The 19882-nt window shown below is 34.0% G+C and overlaps 2 protein-coding genes across 3 annotated transcripts; both read right to left on the reverse strand.

The window, feature by feature from the left end:
- Positions 1-8441: 8441 nt before the first annotated feature.
- On the reverse strand, positions 8442-9578 carry LOC120114225. Its single transcript, XM_039135193.1, has one exon. The coding sequence runs from the start codon at positions 9576-9578 to the stop codon at positions 8442-8444; it is 1137 nt and encodes a 378-aa protein (XP_038991124.1).
- Positions 9579-13427: 3849 nt separating this feature from the next.
- Positions 13428-16044, reverse strand: LOC120114298 (deSI-like protein At4g17486). Of its 2 annotated transcripts, none has more exons than XM_039135257.1 (5): positions 15797-16044; positions 15263-15473; positions 14595-14882; positions 14232-14318; positions 13428-13886 (listed from the first exon to the last, which is right to left on the reverse strand). In XM_039135257.1, the coding sequence occupies exons 2-5, from the start codon at positions 15414-15416 to the stop codon at positions 13744-13746; spliced, it is 672 nt and encodes a 223-aa protein (XP_038991188.1). In that variant the 5' UTR covers positions 15417-15473; positions 15797-16044; the 3' UTR covers positions 13428-13743. The 2 variants fall into 2 exon arrangements, with proteins under 2 accessions (XP_038991188.1, XP_038991189.1); XM_039135258.1 differs by having other exon boundaries at positions 14232-14312; positions 15797-15904.
- Positions 16045-19882: the final 3838 nt, after the last annotated feature.

The raw sequence follows: 19882 nt of genomic DNA on the forward strand, positions 1-19882 counted from the left end.
ACTTACAGATTGTTTTACAGATTTTACGAGACAATAAGCTTTATGCTAAATTTTCTAAGTGTGAATTTTGGTTGAATGAAGTGACATTCCTTGGACATGTAATTTTTGCAGAAAGAGTTCGAGTGGATCCCCAAAAGATTAAAGCTATTCTGGAGTGGGAAGTTCCAAAGAATGTATCAAAAGTTAGAAGTTTTCTGGGGTTAGATGGTTATTATCGAAGGTTTGTTAAAAACTTTTCGATCATAACATTACCCCTAACTAAACTATTGAAAAAGGAAGTAAAATTTGTTTGGACTCAAGAATGTCAAGAGAGTTTTTAAAAGTTAAAGAAGATTCTTACAAAAGCTCCAGTGTTAGTTCAACCTGAGTCTGGCAAGAACTTTATAGTGTATAGTGATGCGTCTCATAGTGGTTTGGGATGCGTATTAATGCAAGAAGGCAAAGTGGTGGCCTATGCTTCGAGACAACTAAAACCGCACGAGAAGAATTATCCAACACATGACCTAGAGATGGCGGCAGTAGTGTTTGCTTTAAAGATCTGGTGTCACTACTTGTATGGTGAAAAATGCTACTTGTATACGGATCACAAGAGCTTAAAATACTTGATGACACAGAAAGAGTTGAATTTAAGACAAAGAAGATGGGTGGAACTTCTCAAGGATTATGATGTTGTGATTGATTTCCATCCCGGAAAGGCAAATGTGGTAGCTGATGCCTTGAGTAGAAAGACGTTTGCAGCGTTACGAACTCTTGATGCTAGATTATCGTTAAGAGAAGATGGTGCAGTTTGTGCATAATTGACTATCAAGCCAGCATGGCTAGATCGAATTAAATAATTGCAAGCTAAAGATGAAAAGTGTTTAAAGAAGATCCAACAGATAAGAAATGGAGAGGGTACGGATTATGAGATTAAGCCTGATGAGAATTTGTGTTATCGAGAAAGATTGGTAATTCTGGATGATGATGAATTAAAGAATGATTTGTTAACGGAAGCTCATTGTAATCCATTGACAATGCATCCGGGAGGGAATAAAATGTATATGGATCTCAAGAGTCGATATTGGTGGTCGGGAATGAAGAAAGACATTACGAAATTTGTATCAAAGTGTTTGACTTGTCAACAAGTCAAAGCTGAGCATCAGGTTTCGTCAGGATTGTTACAACCAATTTCAATTCCTCAATGGAAATGGGAAAGCATAACGATGGATTTTGTCACGGGGTTGCCTTTAACTCCGAACAAAAAGGATTCAATCTGGGTGATCGTAGATAGATTGACTAAGTCAGCCCATTTTATTTCGGTACGAACTGATTTGTCCATGGATAAGTATGTGAAACTGTATATTAGAGAGATTATACGTTTGCATGGTGTACCTATTTCTATAGTTTCTGATCGAGATCCTAGATTCACATCACGGTTTTGGAAGTCATTACATGGAGCACTGGGAACTCGGTTGAATTTCAGTACAGCGTTTCATCCTCAAACCGATGGTCAATCCGAGTGAACTATTCAAATTCTGGAGGATATGCTAAGAGCTTGTGTCATTGAATTCAAAGGATCGTGGGAAAAGTATTTACCACTTGCTTAATTTGCATACAACAATAGTTATCAGTCAAGCATAAAAATGGCTCCCTATGAAGCTCTATATGGAAGAAGATGTCGTACGCCCTTGAACTGGTATGAACTTAAGGATCGAAAGTTATTGGTCCTGAGTTGATTCAGAATACGAAAGAAAAAGTTCAAGTAATTCAGAATAATCTGAAAGCTGCATCTGATAGACAGAAATCGTATGCTGATTTAAAAAGGAAAGAGATTGAATTTCAAGTCGGAGATAAAGTGTTCTTGAAAGTGTCTTCGTGGAAGAAAGTGTTGAGATTTGGACGGAAAGGAAAGTTGAGTCCTCGATTCATTGGACCTTACGAGATTACTAAGAGAGTAGGACCAGTAACATATCAGCTAATTTTGCCACCTGAAATGGAAAAGATACACAATGTCTTTCATGTCTCAATGCTTAGGAAATATCAATCTGATCCATCCCACATTGTGACTCCTGAAGAAATTGAAGTTCGATCAGATTTAACTTATGAGGAAGAACCTGTTCAAATATTAGCTCACGAAGTCAAGCAACTAAGGAACAAGACTATTCCATTGGTTAAAGTCTTGTGGAGGAATCACAAAGTAGAGGATGCAACATGGGAACGTGAAGAGGACATGAGGATTAAGTACCCCTACCTCTTTGCATAATGAAAATTCGAGGACAAATTTTCTTAAGGGGGAGAGTTGTAACATCCTCAATACCGGGTTAGTGACTAAATTGTAAAGTCTCAGAATTTGGTAGTTAAAATAAAATGAATGAATAGTATAAAGATTTATATGTAAATTATTGTGTAAGATGGAATTGAAAGGAAGAAGGAATGGAAGGACAATAGAGTAATTGCAAGGAAAAATAATTAAAGAAAGGATAAGTATAGATATAAGGATACACGTGGGTGGAAGAGGAGAAAACACCCAAGGCTTCCAGAGTTCGCTTCTTCTTCTTTCTTCCTTGTGCGTGTGAACCAAAACAAACGTAAGATTTCTGATTATTGAGTTTCTTGTTAAATTTAATATTGGGTTTTGATTATTAGATGATAACTAAGCTTGAAGAAAACTTAAGTTATCTTAACATCAAAGGATGATGGAGTTAGGAGAGATTTAAGATTGGAAGTTCTTAAATGAAATCTTGGAATAGAGTTTATAACTAGAATTGAAAGTAAAATTTGACTTGTCATCAATCTAGTTAAGATATACGAAGTGTTAAAAGTGGAATTCAAACATGTTGAATTATTGATGTAATTCTTGAATTTCATATGAAGGATAGAATTGGAGGTTTAAGATGAAATAAATGAGTATAAATTGGTTTAAGGATGTGTACTATATTTAAGAATGAAAAAGAGGATTAAACATAAAGGATTTAATCCAAAATGAATTAATTTTCGGGTTCAAAAAGAGGATTCTGGGCAGAGTGCATCGATGCATATTCATAGTGCATCGATGCATCAAGGTTAAAACCCAGAAAGTGTTTGAAGGTGTATCGATGCACTGGTAGTACATCGATGCACTCTTTTAAAATAAAAAGATCGAATGCAATTAGTGCATCGATGCATAAGGTATGCATCGATGCATCCCATTAATAATAAAAACATCGAATGCATTTTATGCACCGATGTACAAGTAGTGCATCGATGCATACCTTCATTAAAAGAGGAAATTGGCATTTATCTTAATCTAAAGAGTGAACCATTAGAGTATATTAGCTATAATACTGATATAGATCCATGTGTGATTATGTAGATAATAAAAGTAAGCTTATTCCGGAACGATCAAAAGATTAGAATCGAATTAAAGCAAAGCTAAGGTGAGTGCATACTATATGTATAGTATAATGGAATAAGACTTGTGATAAGTATAATTCTTATATTGATTTTCATAGTACAATAGTTGTGAACATGCATACATGATAATTATTGTAATACATGCATAAGGCATATATATATGTTCATGTGATTGGATAAATGATGTATTTATATGAATAGATTCAAATACACATGTGATATGATATGTGATATGAGAACATGACATGAGCTACATGATCACAAGAGAAATGACATGAGCTACATGATCACAAGAGAAATGACATGAACTACATGATCACAAGAGAAATGACATGAGTACATGAACATATGAAATATAAGAATAATGCCCATAGTATACGATATGAGAGCTATAGGTGTAATCGGCATGCCAAGAGTCGAGGGTCTAATAGTCCTTCAGGACGTAGTCCTTCGGGATGTAGTGGTCCTACGGGACATATATGACAGTCCTTCGGGACGAATACTGAACTAAGGTTCGGTGCCCCATGAGGGAATTGATACGAGCTGTGGTGACAGCATTAGTGCACAACCTCTATGTACTCACATACCTCTATTCTCAATAATATACATGGGCAATTGAAATACAAAGTAAAGTGAAAGTGGTACAAGAAGGTAAGTCTTGTACATGCATGATATGATTATATATGTTATTGTGTAATAGATACATGCATATTGAAATGTCATGAAGGAAATGGTAAGAATGCATATTCATGAAGATATTGTTGCATATTCATTTATTGCCTCACTAAGTCTATGACTTAGCGTGTAAGTGATTTACACGTAGGTACCAAGAAATAAGAAGATTCAGAATAGCAGTGGCACGGACAGCAACATTACTAAGAAATAATATCAGAAGTAATTGACAAAGTATGTATTTTGTTGTGTATAAAGTGTTGGTATGTAATAAGTGGTTAATTACGAGTGCTCTGATAAATTTTGTATTAAGTGGTCTTTTTTTATGTACATTAAAGTATTTTGTTTTAATGAAAGTTTTAAATTCCCGGGATTTTTCTTTAAGAATCAAAGTTTGAAAAGTCAATGTGACATCTCGTACTTGTATTCGGGTCGAATATGAGTTAGGGGTTTTACACTTTACCCTTATTTTTATTATGTATGCGGTATGCGCATGGAATCAATGCCGTTAAGGGAGAAGATTTGCTTGTTTTGGGTGAATGAGCTAATAGCCCAACAAGCCCTTACACTACTTGTAATTTTATTATTTGGCCATGAAACGAATTTCGTTTTTGTTTTACTTTGAGTCTCATATTTTCCCTTCATATTACTTTAGTCCCAGTTTGTTCTTTATTATTTTTATTAAAGTTTTTGATTTCTACTGCTAACTTATAAATTGTTCATTTCGATCACTGTTTAGGTTCACTTGGTTTATTTGCATGTTTAATGCTTGATATTTCGGCTACTTTATGATTTATTCCTTATTTAAGCTACTGATTAATATATTTAGTATGTGTCCCCTTTTTTATGTGTTTCATTCTAGTTCCTATGCTTTTAATATATGTGTATTTCAATCCCTGTTTCCTTTATTATTTTATGTTAGTCCCCATATATATATATAAATATATATATATATATATATATATATATATATATATATATATATATATATATATATATATGTTAGATTTCCAGTAGCATTTTTAATATATGTTAAATATGCAGTATTAAATATATAATTTATATTTGTGCATATATTTTTTTGAGAAGATTTATGTATGTATTTATTTTTATAGGGGACGCTTTTATATAATATATTATATACATATATTTAATAAAAAATGTTGTTCTTACTATTATAAAATTTTACGAGACTCTTTATTATTTATTCGACAAACCTATGGAAGACATTCAAAAACTTGGGGTGCCCTTCCGTGGGTTATTTGAATAAAATTATTTTAATATTATTTTTTAGGGTAAAGTATAGTAATGGTCATTGAACTTTTCTAAAGGTTTCATTTAGGTCCCCCAACTTTTAAAACTTGTAATATAATCCTTCAATATTTAGTCTGTTTGCAATATGATCCATGATGTTACACTGTCGTTAGTACGTTTGCAATATGGTAACTGAACTTGCGCTTGCATTTAAGTCCCCCGACTTTTAAAACTTGCAACACATTCCTCAATTTCATTCTAAACCCTAAATTCCTTTTCAATCTCAAATTTCCTTTTTTGCTTCTCTCTTCTCATTTATAGCATAACTTTTCAGTCGGGAATGAATGGGAAATTTTAATCTTACTTTGAATTATGTGGAGGTGTTGACTTGAATAAGGGTCTATTGAGAGAATACCCGACCAAGGGATTATCGGGACCATCAAGGATTCAAGGTGTAATATTAGATATAGATCATCTCAGGAGAAGCATAGATGTTCGATGAAATGCTTGTGAGAAAAAACTGGAGTTAGAAATGCAGAGTTGACAAATACTACTAAGATGAACTAAGTATCATTGTTGAAAGTCACCAACAAAGCTGGAATTATTTTGTATAAATGGCATATAATAATTTATTCGTTTAATCCTTGTGGTTAAAGATTTTCCAACATATGATCAAATATAATGAAATCCAAAACAGTGCATTCACCTCTCAGTCTTTTTCGCAACTCAAAAGGCATCATGACAGGGTCAAGTAGCTTCTCTAAATATATTACCCTGTCATGATGCCTTTCGAGTTGCGTGCATGCAGAATTGTCTTCTAAAGCTATAATTCAATACAATTCCACTGTAAAAATTCAAAACATGTAAAAAAATCCAATTCGTTCACGATATATCAGTCTCATAATCAACATGAACTTATCAAAAAGAATACGAGCTCATAGGACGCCGAAAACCACAGGTCGGATCAATACAATTCCCAGTAAACTAGTACCATCAGTCTCTCAGATTGAGCCTGGCGATTTCACTATGTCAATACTCACAACCAATTCCCTGATTTAAAGAAAAACCAAACAAGAAGATAAAAAAAAAATTTAGCCTAGGACCCTCTTTCACTTCTATTATGATAGACTGAATATCTTTCATAAGGAGTACTAAAAGTTTTGATTAAGAAGAAAGAAAGAAAATTAGATGGTTTTGGTTCAAAACTAACACTGGATATCCAGATCATTGACATGCAGTTCCAGAATCATAAAATTTCAACAAAAAAACAAACAATGCGAGCTGAAAATGGGAAAGTGAGAAAGAGGAAAACCTTACTTCCGGATAGCCCAAAAGAGAAAATAAATATCTTCTTGCAAGTGAGGGGAGAGACTAAAAAATAAATGCAATCGGTGTTGCGTTCCAGCAATTCTTCCTCTATTTTTTCTTTGCAAATAAAAAGATGAAAGACAACACTGCTTGTGTTTATAATTTTACATGGCAGAAAATTGAAGAACAAAAACCAAATGAGAGTGCATGTGAGCGAAAGAGACTGAGAGGTGAATGCGTTGTTTGGGATTTTATTATATTTGATCATCTGTTGGAAAATCTTTAACCACAAGGATTAAATAAGAAATTATTATATGTCATTTATACAAAATAATTCCACCTTTGTTGGTGACTTTCAACAATGATACTTAGTTCATCTTAGTAGTATTTCTCAACTCTACATTTCTAACCCCATTTTTTTCTTACAAGCATTTCTTCAAACATCTATGCTTCACCTGAGATTACCTGTATCTAACATTACACCTTGAATCGTTGATGGTCCTTTGGTCGGGTCTTCTCTCAGTGGACCTTTATTCAAGTCAACACCTCCACATAATTCAAAGTTAGATTAGAATTTCCCGTGCATCCCAAACTGAAAAGTTACGCTGGAAATGAGAAGAGAGAAGCGAAAAAGAAAATTTGATATCGAAAAGGAATTTGGGGTTTAGAATGAAATTGAGGAATGAGTTACAAGTTTTAAAAGTTGGGGGACCTAAATGCAAGCGCCTGAAAAGTTCAGTGACCATATTGCAAACATACTAACGACAGTGTAATAGTAGTGTAACGTCGGGGACCATATTTCAAACGGACTAAATGTTGGAGGATTGTATTGCAAGTTTTAAAAGTTGGAGGGACCTAAATGAAAGCTTTAGAAAAGTTCAGTGATCATTACTATACTTTACCTTTTTTATACTATATGATGTATTCAAGCAATTGAATTTTAAATTTTCATAAATATAAATATTGATTGCGTTTTTTTATCATTTGTTATGTTCAATATTTCATCCATTAGGCATATAATATTTATTATTGTTGCATTCATGAATCATGCATTTGATTTCTCGTTTTCTAAAACAATTTAATGCAATATTGTTTTGCGTCGTGTGTTAAAGAAATTTTGTCCAACATAACTGGATTTCAATTTTCTTTAATTCACATAGTAAGGGGACATACTTTTTAAATAAAATTGAGTGAATTAAATTATGTTTATCAAGTCAAATATTTTATAAAGGAGATTCACTCATTTGTAAAAATCATTACAATAAAAGGATCGTAATTTAAAATTTAGATTTGAATATGTAAAATTCCACAATTTTAGACAACGTATAATTGTAGGTACCAATTCTGGGCGTTGTGAGGTGTTTATCATTCCCCATGCGTAACCAACTTCTAAATCCTTAAAAAATGAATCTTTGATATACATAGATCAATTTTTGTCTTTATAATAATTTTCCTTAAGATTAATTTAAAATATATGCGTAGGTATTCAACTTACATAACCTAAATATCGATGGCGGCTCTTATTTAAATTTATCTAAAATCCCAAAAATTTTAAAATAAAGTCGTCATTATTTTTAATTGGTAAAAAAATGGTTATGAAACATGTTTGTGTTTACATATATATAGCTAAGATCTGATCAACTCACCTATAATTGAATTGAACGACCCTTCAAATATATAGACATCAACTTAGGTTAAAAGTAAATAACCAACACTATATTTGTATACCCATTACCTTAGATTCATGAATGCTATTAAACCAAGTAATGATAGAAGCAGAAGAATCTTTTTTAAAAAGAAAGAAAAGTGTAAAAACTGTAAAGCTGGATTTTTGTTCAAGTAGAGTTTCTGTTAAACTGGCCACTGGATCGCTTAATAGAATCGATCCTCTGCAGCCTGATTTGCTCTCTTACTTTGGCTATGAACTCCTCTGCCTTCTTGTCCACATCGGAACCCCCATCATTCCCACTGCTTGGATTTGCTTCCTCCTTGTTTGGGCTCCTGTCGATGCTTGAAACGATGCCAGCTCCATCGTCCTCACTCTCTGAATCATCATCAGTAGTAGTTTCGACCATCACCTTTTCAAAGGAAACCTCATTACGAGTCGAGGAAGAAACTGGTTTCAGTGATGTTGGTTTTTGAGTCATCAGTGGTGGCGGAGGAGATAGGGACGACTTCGGCGAAAATAGAGGCGGCGAATGGGGCAACTTTGGTGAAGCAGACATGGAATTGGACCGAGACAAACGCATACTTTGGGACCTAAATGAACCATCTTCTTTCATTTCCATTCTTCCGGATCTTGAACGCCATGGAATTGGAGAAGGAAGAACAACATTATTATTCTCACTCCATTCGTACCTTTTGGAACTCAACTTAGAATTAGACCTACTAAGAGGGCAAGAATTTGGACGATTTTCCCTACTGGTCTCGTTCAAAGCACGCGATTTCAAGCTCCTAACAGGCAAAAGAAAAGGTTTTTCAGGGTTTCCAGGACTAGAACTTGTATTTTCATCAACAACACAGTGTTCTTTAGCTACAATAACATGAGGTTCGTTCCTTTTGTAAAGGCTACCCCAGGTCTGGACCTTGATATCATCAGACCCAGATAAGTTTTCAGCTTCTTCATCGAAAACAGATGAAACCTGAAGGGTTCTAGATATCAAAGACTGTACGTTTTCAAACTTGGATTGATTGTTATAATTTTCCTTCTCTGTTTCATCCGTTCGTCGGCTAAACAGGACGTAAGAGACTGCTATGCCAACGAATAGAAGGTGAAGAAGCTCCCAGTTTCTATTGAGGAGGGTTTGGTTGATGAACTCAGGTGCTTGTGAGGGAAAAACTTGGATTACAACCGAGAAAATTAAGACTAGGAGAGCTTTGTAAAGGAAAGGTGTATAATACTTACATGGGTTTGCTTGGTTTTGTTCTTTTACTGGTAGCTGGTGTTTTGTGTTGGAGTTTACATCTGCCATTGAAGAAGAGGAAAAAAAACAGAGACAAAGCGAAAGCAAGGTTGTTTTGGTTTGTTTGTGGGAGAAGTGAGAGCATATTTGAAGGTAAGCTTTGGCCAACGTTGGTGCTTACTTTTAGCCTTTTTGATGACTCAGATATTCTTGGGGTCCTTGCTTTTTAGGTAGGGGAAATCAAGTTGACTCACATGTCATCCCTTGCAATGGTGAGAGGGCCGTACTCTCCTGACCTAAATTTTTTAAATTTTAATATATTTTAGATATTTTTTTATTTATCTCATTGTTAATTGAATTTCATCTTTTAAAATTTTATAAATTTTTCTTCTCCTCAAATACTATAAATTCATCTTTTAATATAAAATTATGTTTCTATCCTGTTTACTGGTCTACCGGTATTAGAAAAAACAATCCAAGATCTTCACTACATGATATATGCTTTTGTTTCTAACATTTTGGATGCAAGAAGCTAAAAGAAGTATGCATGTTGAGTCATCTAGGTGGAAATGCAATATGCAATATTTGATAAACATATCCATTCCTTTTCTTTTTTACTTTATTATATCAGCATTAAGGCAAAAAAGCTGATCCATAAAATGAAAATAACTTCTTCAGCTTGGCTTTGATATATATATATCTGTGGTGGAAATTGCTCGTACCGGAGAAAAGAAGAGAGAATCTGAGTGGGGGATTAGGGGCAAATAGGTTGCGTCTAGTTAGCCAGGATTCTTCTCTGGACTGCGTACGCTAACTTCCTCTTTGGTGAAATTACCTATCAGATCTCACTATTATTACGAGGACCTACTCAAATTACTTCCTATACTACTAAATTGAAAAAACTGTTTTTTGACAGAATTCAGTAGATATATATATATATGAATTTAGTTCACGGTATATGTTTGAAATCTTTCTTGATCATTGAGAGCACACACACTCTACAAACATACTTTCTCGAACTTGAGACTTTTGTATAAAACAACAATCCCTTTTTATCACTAAGTTCACATAAGGAATTCGTCTGAATATATTTTAAATTAAAAGAAAAGTCCGAATCTAGTCATTTCTTCATCAGCATACTTGGAAATACGTTTCCTAGGAGCAGGAGCAGCCCATGTGAAGAGAGTGTGAAAGTGGTGCCCAATCCCATGCAAGGTTTAATTAAAGATAGAAGATAATGATAAATCCTGATTAACTGAACAAGCTTGATAAGGTATCCTGCTTTTCTCGAATTTGTGTCGGAAAGTTAAACACTTTGGACAATGAATCTGATTCCTTCACAACCAATACATTCAAACTCACTACCGATCAAAGCTTGAAACAACCATTTTGGCCTTCCAAGTTTATCACTTTAATTATTATAATCCTTAAAATTTTATTCTTTCTTTTTTAATCTTAGAATTTTTACTTTTCGTTAAATTAACCCAAGCATGACGAAATAAACGCTGTTGAAGGCACCAATATATAACATAATTTTCATCAAATGACATAAGGTACCCCAGTAATGCTATTCAGTTTTAGTTTCAATGTTCGTGTACCTGATCTTTAATGAATTCATAATTCAATTCAAACAATACTATGTGAATAAAAAAAATAAGGATATGGCTTAATCTTCTGCAAGTAAGAGTTTGGATGACGTTTTTTCCTGCAACAAAACCACCGCTTGCTGTCTATCACGGCTTACCATGACCTTGCGATGAGATCCGTGAACTTTGACATAACTACTCCGAATGCTCGTCGTCAGAGATTCCGAGGTGACCTCCTGAGACGTAAATGTAGTGAACCTTTCCTGCATCAGCCAAGGTTTTTAAACCAATCCGGTCCTCCTTGTAAAGCTTTGTTTGCATAGATATCGACGTGTAATTATGTGAAGCATGATACGCTCCCGGTTAAACTAGAAATTGGGTGAACAGATTGTAAAACATTATTCCTGTGTCATCAGGGATGGACGCAGAATTTTATGTAAATAGATGAACTGTAACTTTTTAAAATTCTAGGAGGGGCAAACTTGAACTTGTAAAATTCCAGGACCGAAAATAGATTTTCAATAGAAAATACATAGAAAAAAATTAAAATATATAATAATTTTAAATTTTATGGAGCCCCTCCTGGCCTCCTCAGTCCATGCTTGCCATAATTTGTTGGTAGGCTAAATAAGTATCAGGTCGTAATTCAAATTCATACATCCACAACATATAATTCAGTTTCAATCCTAACTAGAAAAATGAACTTTTGCATGGAAAAATGCCGTACATCTGGAGGCCGAATGACCGGCTTGAATGCACCACTAGGTTTCCTTTGGTATCAAAACTGTATCATGCTCAAAATGTTTGAGTCGAAGATGAGCTGGATTAGCCGATAACTTTGCAGAGTTGAACATTATCCATAACCCATGGAACCTCGGCAATGAACTTGCATTCGTCAAAGTAATAAACCCAAACTCGTTTATATCTTTTTACTTCGAAAACGTCTTAGTAAAATTCATCATTCAAATTGTGAGAATCTTCAGATGAGCTCAATTCGAATAGAAAGGCAGTTTGGTAAGAGTCAAAGGATGCTGGATATGGTTTTCATGATCCGCAGATTTGGGTGTAGAAGGATGGCATTGAAGATGCATGTTGAAGTTGCACAAGAGAGCCGATTTTTTGTAACAAATGTGACAGACAATGTTGCTGGCGTTGTTGAAGAGAGTGAAAAGGTGACGGTGAGCGTGATATTTGATGAAGGGTATGCGGCTAACGCACTTGGTATGGAGGTTAAAGTTGCAGTTCGAACATCAGTAGACTAGACGAAGTGCGTGGGAGTACTTCTTGGACCATGCACAGCAGGTAATGAGAGCTTGAGAGGGTGTTTGGTGTGCAAGAAATGTCAAATCTCCCGTGCCTGAGGGCTAACTCAATGGGTTCCGGAGTTGTGGTGAGCCAGTTTTCCTCAGGTGCTTTGCATCGAACCTGACTAAGAATGGAATCCTTGGCCACTTCTTGAAGTAACTTTAACGGATGTTGATGGGTGAAATGCTGCATTTCCTTGGCATTTTTGGAGTTTGCTGTAGGAAGGCACATTTTCCATCCAAGTAGATTTTACACTTTTCTCAATAGAAAGAGAAGCCTAGGCATTCTTCGTCGCAGATACGACAACGATGGTGAGCGGTTGTTGCCATTGATAAAATGAGTGGTTGATCTGCCGTGGATCTTCAATTATGCATTATTTATGGCAGTAAAAGTTGCACAGATATAAACAGAATCAGATCGAAGTTCCCTACACATGTCACAGCACTACTTGTAACATCTTCATTGTGACTATCAACAAGCTTCAACGGATGCTTATGGGTGAAATGTTGAATCAGATAGGCACCTGGAGATGTCACGGTTGGAAGCAACGCGCATTTTGCATCTATTCTGAAATGATATGATTGCAACCGGTGACGCATGCATGCATGTGAACGATATAAGTGGGAATGGGTGGAAGAAACGATTGACCTTTCGTGGAATGGTCGCCGTGCTGTTATGAAGGAAAAAAGTTGCAGAATCGGCGACCATAAACTGAACCAAAGCAGAGGTTTTCACATATGGTAACAGTAAACTCTATCTACCAAGTTTATATAGACAGGTTTCAACGGATGCTGATGAGTGATATGTAGAACGGCTAGGTCATCCTCAGCATCTTCAGACTATGGGAGGCTTGAGGGCATAATCCACATGCATTTGGAAATTACATTTGTATTTACAAATGTAGCGGAGGCCATTGCCCGGGTTGAAACAACCGTTACAGTATGAAGATTTCTGCAATGCAAAGCAATGCAGGTTCATGCATTCACGACAACAACAAAGAAACTCTAACTTTCATCTTCGATTAACCTCGAAGCATATAGAAATCATATATTGGATGGGAAAAAAGCCAGAACACAATATTTTTCTGAAAAAAAGACGAAGGAAAGACATCTAATCTAATGGCACATAATTTGATCACCCATGTTTTAAGGGTTATATGGTAACAAATCTAGACAGCAAAGGAGATATTTGTGCCTGGCTGACATTTTTAGAATAAAAATGAAGTGCATAGCTTCATCACTGTACCTTGAAGATATCTGAATCTGACAGTCTTTCTTGCATTTGGGAACATATGATAGAACAGATAATGACCCACACGAAAGAAACAAATAGTCCGGAGGAAATCATAGTTCTCTGGTAAGCCTCACTGTCTTTTCTCTGATAAATGCAACATCGGTATCTGGTATAGTCAGCAGATGATGATTTGAATTGTCTTCCTCGCTCTCTGATGTTATAGATGTTGCAGCAGAATCTAATATCTCTTCATCTGCATCAGAAAAATTATCTTGTTAAAAAGTTATATACTAAAAAGGAAATCCCGACCAAAAACAAAAATTCAAACATAAGCATGCATATACCGACAGATGACTTATCCCATTCCAAATATAACAATATTGCACATAATTGTTACAGCTCAAGTTAGCAGAACATCTCCATTGTTTTCAGGATCAGAAACTATTTGCTAATGCATTGTCAGAACAAGTTTATGAACCATTTGGATGCCAGAAATAAGTTCATTTATTACAACAGTAAGGATTAATAAGCATAAATTTGGTAAAAGTTCTAAAAGAAAACAATAAACTTGGAGACATGGTGGCCAGAAGAAGTTTACCAGAATATGCAGGATGATCAGGAAGATGTCGAACTGCAGTAACCTGAATGTTTTCCGGAAGCAGACAGTTACAAAATGAACCTGAAACTTCAAAAATCTCATTGATCAGATCAATTAACATGGTGTGGTGGACCACACACTCAATGTTTACATATCCTAGAAGTCTTAGAGCTTCAAATAATGATGCGAATGATCCAACTTCCAAGCTGGACAATTAGGAGTTATAGTTAAGGCAATTATCTAACAACGGATGCTTTATAACTATGCTGTATGAATATGCAATCTACCACAACCGGAAGCCATCTTGTAAAATAATCGCATCTTCTCGGATGACAAGAACAAGAAAACAGGCAGTTTTCTCACCTAGTCGAGCCAACCTGTTTACCCACCCAGGAATACGCTTTCCAGTGAGTTGCAGGCACACATCATCAGTGAAATGGTTGCAATTCTTAGCAATCAAATGATACGTGTCCCCATGGTATTTTTGCGAAAGCTGTTCCATAAATAACTGAAATTCTGAACAAGACATGTTAGTACTGCCCAATAGTACTGATCGTCTGAATATGAAACCAGGACAACTTCTTGGTTCCACTTCAAACACTCCACTTGTAGGGTACTCATGTGCTCCAAAGCCATACTCCAAACCATATACTGATTAGCAAATAAGACATGAAACATTAATGGCACCAAAAAAAAAACAGCAGGGAAAAGAAAACAAAGACTAACCATGTATGAACGTTATTTAATCGTAGATAACAGCAACCGGTGACTATATAATGCTAAGTTACTATATAGTCGAATAACTTGCATGATTTGTTTAAAGACATTAAAGAACCATTAGATCCTATTTTACTACATTATCATTTTTCAGGGAACCCCATCATATCCTACAATGCTTGTAGGTGAATATTCATGTATCAAACAACTAAAACTCGTGTCGGAAACAAGAAATGCCAATTGACTAAATGCTCACAAAGAATGACCAAATGCTCGCAAAGAATGAACAAATAAACATGAAGGATAAATTCTACCTTCAATACCCGAGTGGAAAACCCCAAGCCCGAACCAGTAAAGATAGTTATTTATAGGTGTGAGATCATATACATTGAGATACACCAAAACGCCATTGCTTCCCCGGCTACTCCGCCCCTTTCTCAAACTCGAATTCAATGGAAACAACCACATTATGCCCTTAAAAATCTAACTTTGATTCTTCAATCTATTTCACAAGCTCCTCATTCTCTGCATTAAACAAAAAAAAACTAGTATACGATGGATTGTACCCATAAGGAATCAAAGATCGTTTAGTACACAATTAAGTCTCCACTATTCAGCATAAAAAAACTTGAATGAAGCAGATAAATCCAGAAAGAAGAAATTCCCAATACCCAAATTAGGTTACAAAGCAAGACAAACCAATAATAACGGCTTTTGAGTGCTGGGATCTTTCCAAATAAACATTGAAAGACAGCAACACACGAAAGTAAATCAAATAGCCAAAAAATAAAACTAAGCATAAAAGAAATCTTAAGAAATTAAAAGGAGGTTGAAGCTATTGAATTTACCTTAGAAGAAGACGAGGCCAGATAGCTTAATGGTAACAACTTTTGGAGGGGCCCTCCCGGGGGGGGGGGGGGGCAACTCAAGTCTAGCAACTCTCTTGTTTGTCTTGAAATTGAATGCACAGATTAAGTGAAGTTGAAGATCAATTTGTTGGTATAAATTGTAAAAACAATTTTGAAATTAGAATCGTCGGTCTTTCACTTTTTCTGTGCCTTTTGGTCTCTTTCGGTTGGACTTTAGGTTTTCAGAGATTTTAGTCAAAATTTTGTCTGTTTAATCATCGAGTGAAGGTAAAGTCTAAACTGTATTGTTCTTTTGGCTTAATATAAAAAAGTTACTCAAATTATATTTTTTTATCATTTATCATTTATCATTTAGATGTTTAAACCGTTTTCAATCAATTTAGATGGGTAACTTTACAAACTTGTCATTTTAAAGTATATAAGCAGTAATCAACGTTAAAAAAATTATTAAATAACACGCATCACGTTTATAAATTTTAAAAATTTTATTTTAAAATTTTATTATCTTTAAAAAATTATTTTCTTTAAAATTAAAAAAAATCTAATCTCTAAAAAAATTAAAATCATTCCTAAAACCCCCAACTCTAATCATCTCCTTTGTCGGCCACTTACTTGTCGTCTTCCTTATCATTTTCCTCGTCGATCATCGTCGCTCTTGTCATCGGGTTTGTCGGGTCACGGTTTTTCAAAGTTTTTTTAACGTCGAGTTCTGGATTATGGGTCGTCAAGTTCATCGTAGGGTGAAGGTTTGACGGCAACAACATCAAACCTCGACGATTGACATGGGTATAAGGATTGAAATTAAAATTTTCAAACTTTTGGATTTTTTAAAGATTTTAAATTTTTTGAGGATTTTATTAAATTTAATATTTTTACTTTAAACAAAATTTTCTAAATGCGATACATGTCATTTAACGATCGTTGCGTCCAAAGTATTTAAAATGATAACGTTCGTGACATTAGACACTTATATTGAACGAAAAAAATTAAACACCTAATTAAAATTTTATAATTTAAATATTTTTATATTAAGTCTATTCTTTCTACAAAAAAGAACGGATATTTTCATCATAATAATAAATTGATCGCAATGGATGATTTTTATGATCACTGAACTGAGCTGTAAGAGAAAAGACGAATATTCAAAATTTATTAAAATTTGACAAAATTAATCTTTTTAGATAGTATAACACCATTAACAAGCCCTCCCGACTTAAACTTCATCCCACACAACTTTAGGGTAACAAGCTGTTTAAGCAGCTCCACGAGATCAGTCACAGAAATTGCAACCCCTCGAAAATGCCTCTGGTTACGCTCCTTCCGAATACAAGCAATGCAACAGTTCCAAGACAATTTCAACGGAACAAAAAGCAAAAATTTACCCTTCAAGGATTGATAAGCCCAACTTAGCTCACGATCCCAACCCAACACTCCACGCTGCAGGCGACAGAGCCTCAAAATGCTGCTCCAGACCGTCTTAGAAAAACAACAATAAAAAAACAGGATCTTTGATACCACAAGGGAGAGAGAGAGAGAGAGAGAGGTTACTCCTCTCGTGGTTTTGTTGGATTGTATATGATGTTTCTTTGGTTTACCAGGATGACCTGGCTGTATAGTTTTTTGCTTTGGTTTGGGAATATAAAGTGCATATCATCTGGAAAAAAAAATAACGCAACACATCAATAAACGTAGTTGTTTGATCACATAATTTTTAATAAGAATAACACTCTCTTTAATCACTAAAATCACTTGATAGATTCATTGGATAAAATTAATTTATATATTAAAATTTGAGAATTTATGTCTTTTAACGCAAAATTATTTATATGCTATTATTGAAATTATGGTTTGTTGTCATCCATAATTTTAGTATGATAATATTTGTATGATTCATATTTGATTTTAATAATTTTTTATTTATAATTTATTTATTTTTATAAATTAAATTAAATACATTAAAGAGTATCATTAATATTAAAATATAATTGTAAAAAGTGTACGAATTTCCCTCAATTTGCACATCACATAACAGACCAACAATTAGTTTCATAAATCACATTGTCATAGCTATTTTTCAACGAAAATTAATTTAAAAAATAATTATGTTGTCTAAGATTATTGAATTTTATAAACTTGAATTCAAAATTTAAATTACAATCCTCTTATTTCTATGATTTTTAAAGAATGAGTGAATATATTTTTAAAATGTTAAACTTTAATTCACTCGATTTTATTTTAAAAATGTGTCCTCCTACTACGTGGATTAACGAAAATTGAAATATAGTCATATTGGACGCAATTCCGTTAACAGACGATGCGATACAACATTGACTTCAATTGTTTTAGAAAATGAGAAAACAAGTACATGATTTGTAAATGCAACAATAATAAATGGCATATAAAGAATGAATGAAATATTCACATAATATGAAAAATAAATAAATAAAGAAACACCATAAATATTTATCTTTATTAAAGTAAATTCACTATAAAAAAATAAAAATATCTTTATTTAAAAATGAAACATATCTCATATTTAAAAAAAATAAGATATAAATAAAATTTGAAAAATAATATAATATCAACTTTATTCGAATAACCCTCGAAAAGAGCACTCCATATTTTTGGAGGCCTTCCATTGATTAGTCAAACAATCTAATATTTTATAGCTATCCAAAATATAAAAAAATATTTATAAATTATTATACATGTATAATATTAAAACATATAGTCTACATATAATATCATATATTTTTATATATTAAAATGTAAAATACTTACATATATAATAATACAAGGACTAAACTGAAATAAAAAAAGAGAGAAAAAAGTCATTGACCAAGCTAATATACATTATTTAGAGGATTTAAAGCATAAATAAACATTTTCTTATATATAATACTCAAAGGAAGACAATGTAATAAATCAAAACTTTGCAAACTGAATTAGATATTTGACCCACCATACAAACAAAACACATTAGTGACTAAAACGAAATAAATATGAAATACTAGCCATGATAAAACATTTAACTGAAATCTACAAATAGACAGGCAGTGACTAAATCATAAACAAAAATTTATTTAAAGCTCAAAGCATAACAAACGAAAAATTGTATTTAAACATTACAGAAGAACAAGGACCTCTTGCACAAATTACCCACAAAGAAGCAGGTCATACTCCCTCTCCCTAAACGACAGCATTTTGCACGGGGTACATAAGCCCAAAACCAAGGCTAAAATTCCTAAAACCTGCCATTTTTCTTTTTGCTCCTAAAGAAATGAGAGAGAGAGATCATAATCGCTCTCAACTTCTACTCACCGAATGATATGACCACGTGTCACCGATGGTGTTCAACGGCCACTCACAATGGTTGGAGAAAACCAACACCCCCCGAAAATATTCCTTTTTACGTTCTCATCCGAGACCACCCTTGCCCAAATCTTTACCCAAACACTTAGATCTAGGATTATACCTTTTGGAAGTTTTGAACTCCGACGACCCTTTGGCTTTCAACGAGCGTTGAACAAGGTATGGTATTCCGTCATTTTTCCTTTCCTTTTTTAGAATATATTTATATTCTCTTTCTTTTTTTATTCGAATCTAGTTTCTCCTCTTTTTATTTTTATTATTATTATTATTTAATCTCTCTCTTCCTCTTGATCTATTTTTTTGCTCTTCTTTAATTTGCTCATATTCAGTTCTCTCCCCATCCGTTTTTTCTCCTTGAATTCTCTTCTTTTCCTTTTTATTTGTTGAAAATACCTTTGATTTATGGTGATGGATATTTGTTGGGTTTTGTGTAGATTTGATTTGATTTTTACTGTTTTGGGACAAATATGGTTCAGTGAGGTGATCGACTGGCAGTGATGGTAGCAGCAAGCTAGACAGCGACGATGGTAAGGGTTTGATGGGGGCTAGGGTTAGGTTTGATTGGGTTGTTGGGATTTGTTGTAAATTGGGTCGGTTGGGGCCTGGTGTATTTTGGGCTTTGGAATTATTGTGTGAACCCGATTTGTAATATGGTTTTAGCCTGCAAATAAAATAAAATGATTAAAATTAATT

The sequence above is a fragment of the Hibiscus syriacus genome, unplaced genomic scaffold (assembly GCF_006381635.1).
Source record: "Hibiscus syriacus cultivar Baekdansim isolate YM2019G1 unplaced genomic scaffold, ASM638163v2 tig00110221_pilon, whole genome shotgun sequence".
Classification (NCBI taxonomy): Eukaryota; Viridiplantae; Streptophyta; class Magnoliopsida; order Malvales; family Malvaceae; genus Hibiscus; species Hibiscus syriacus.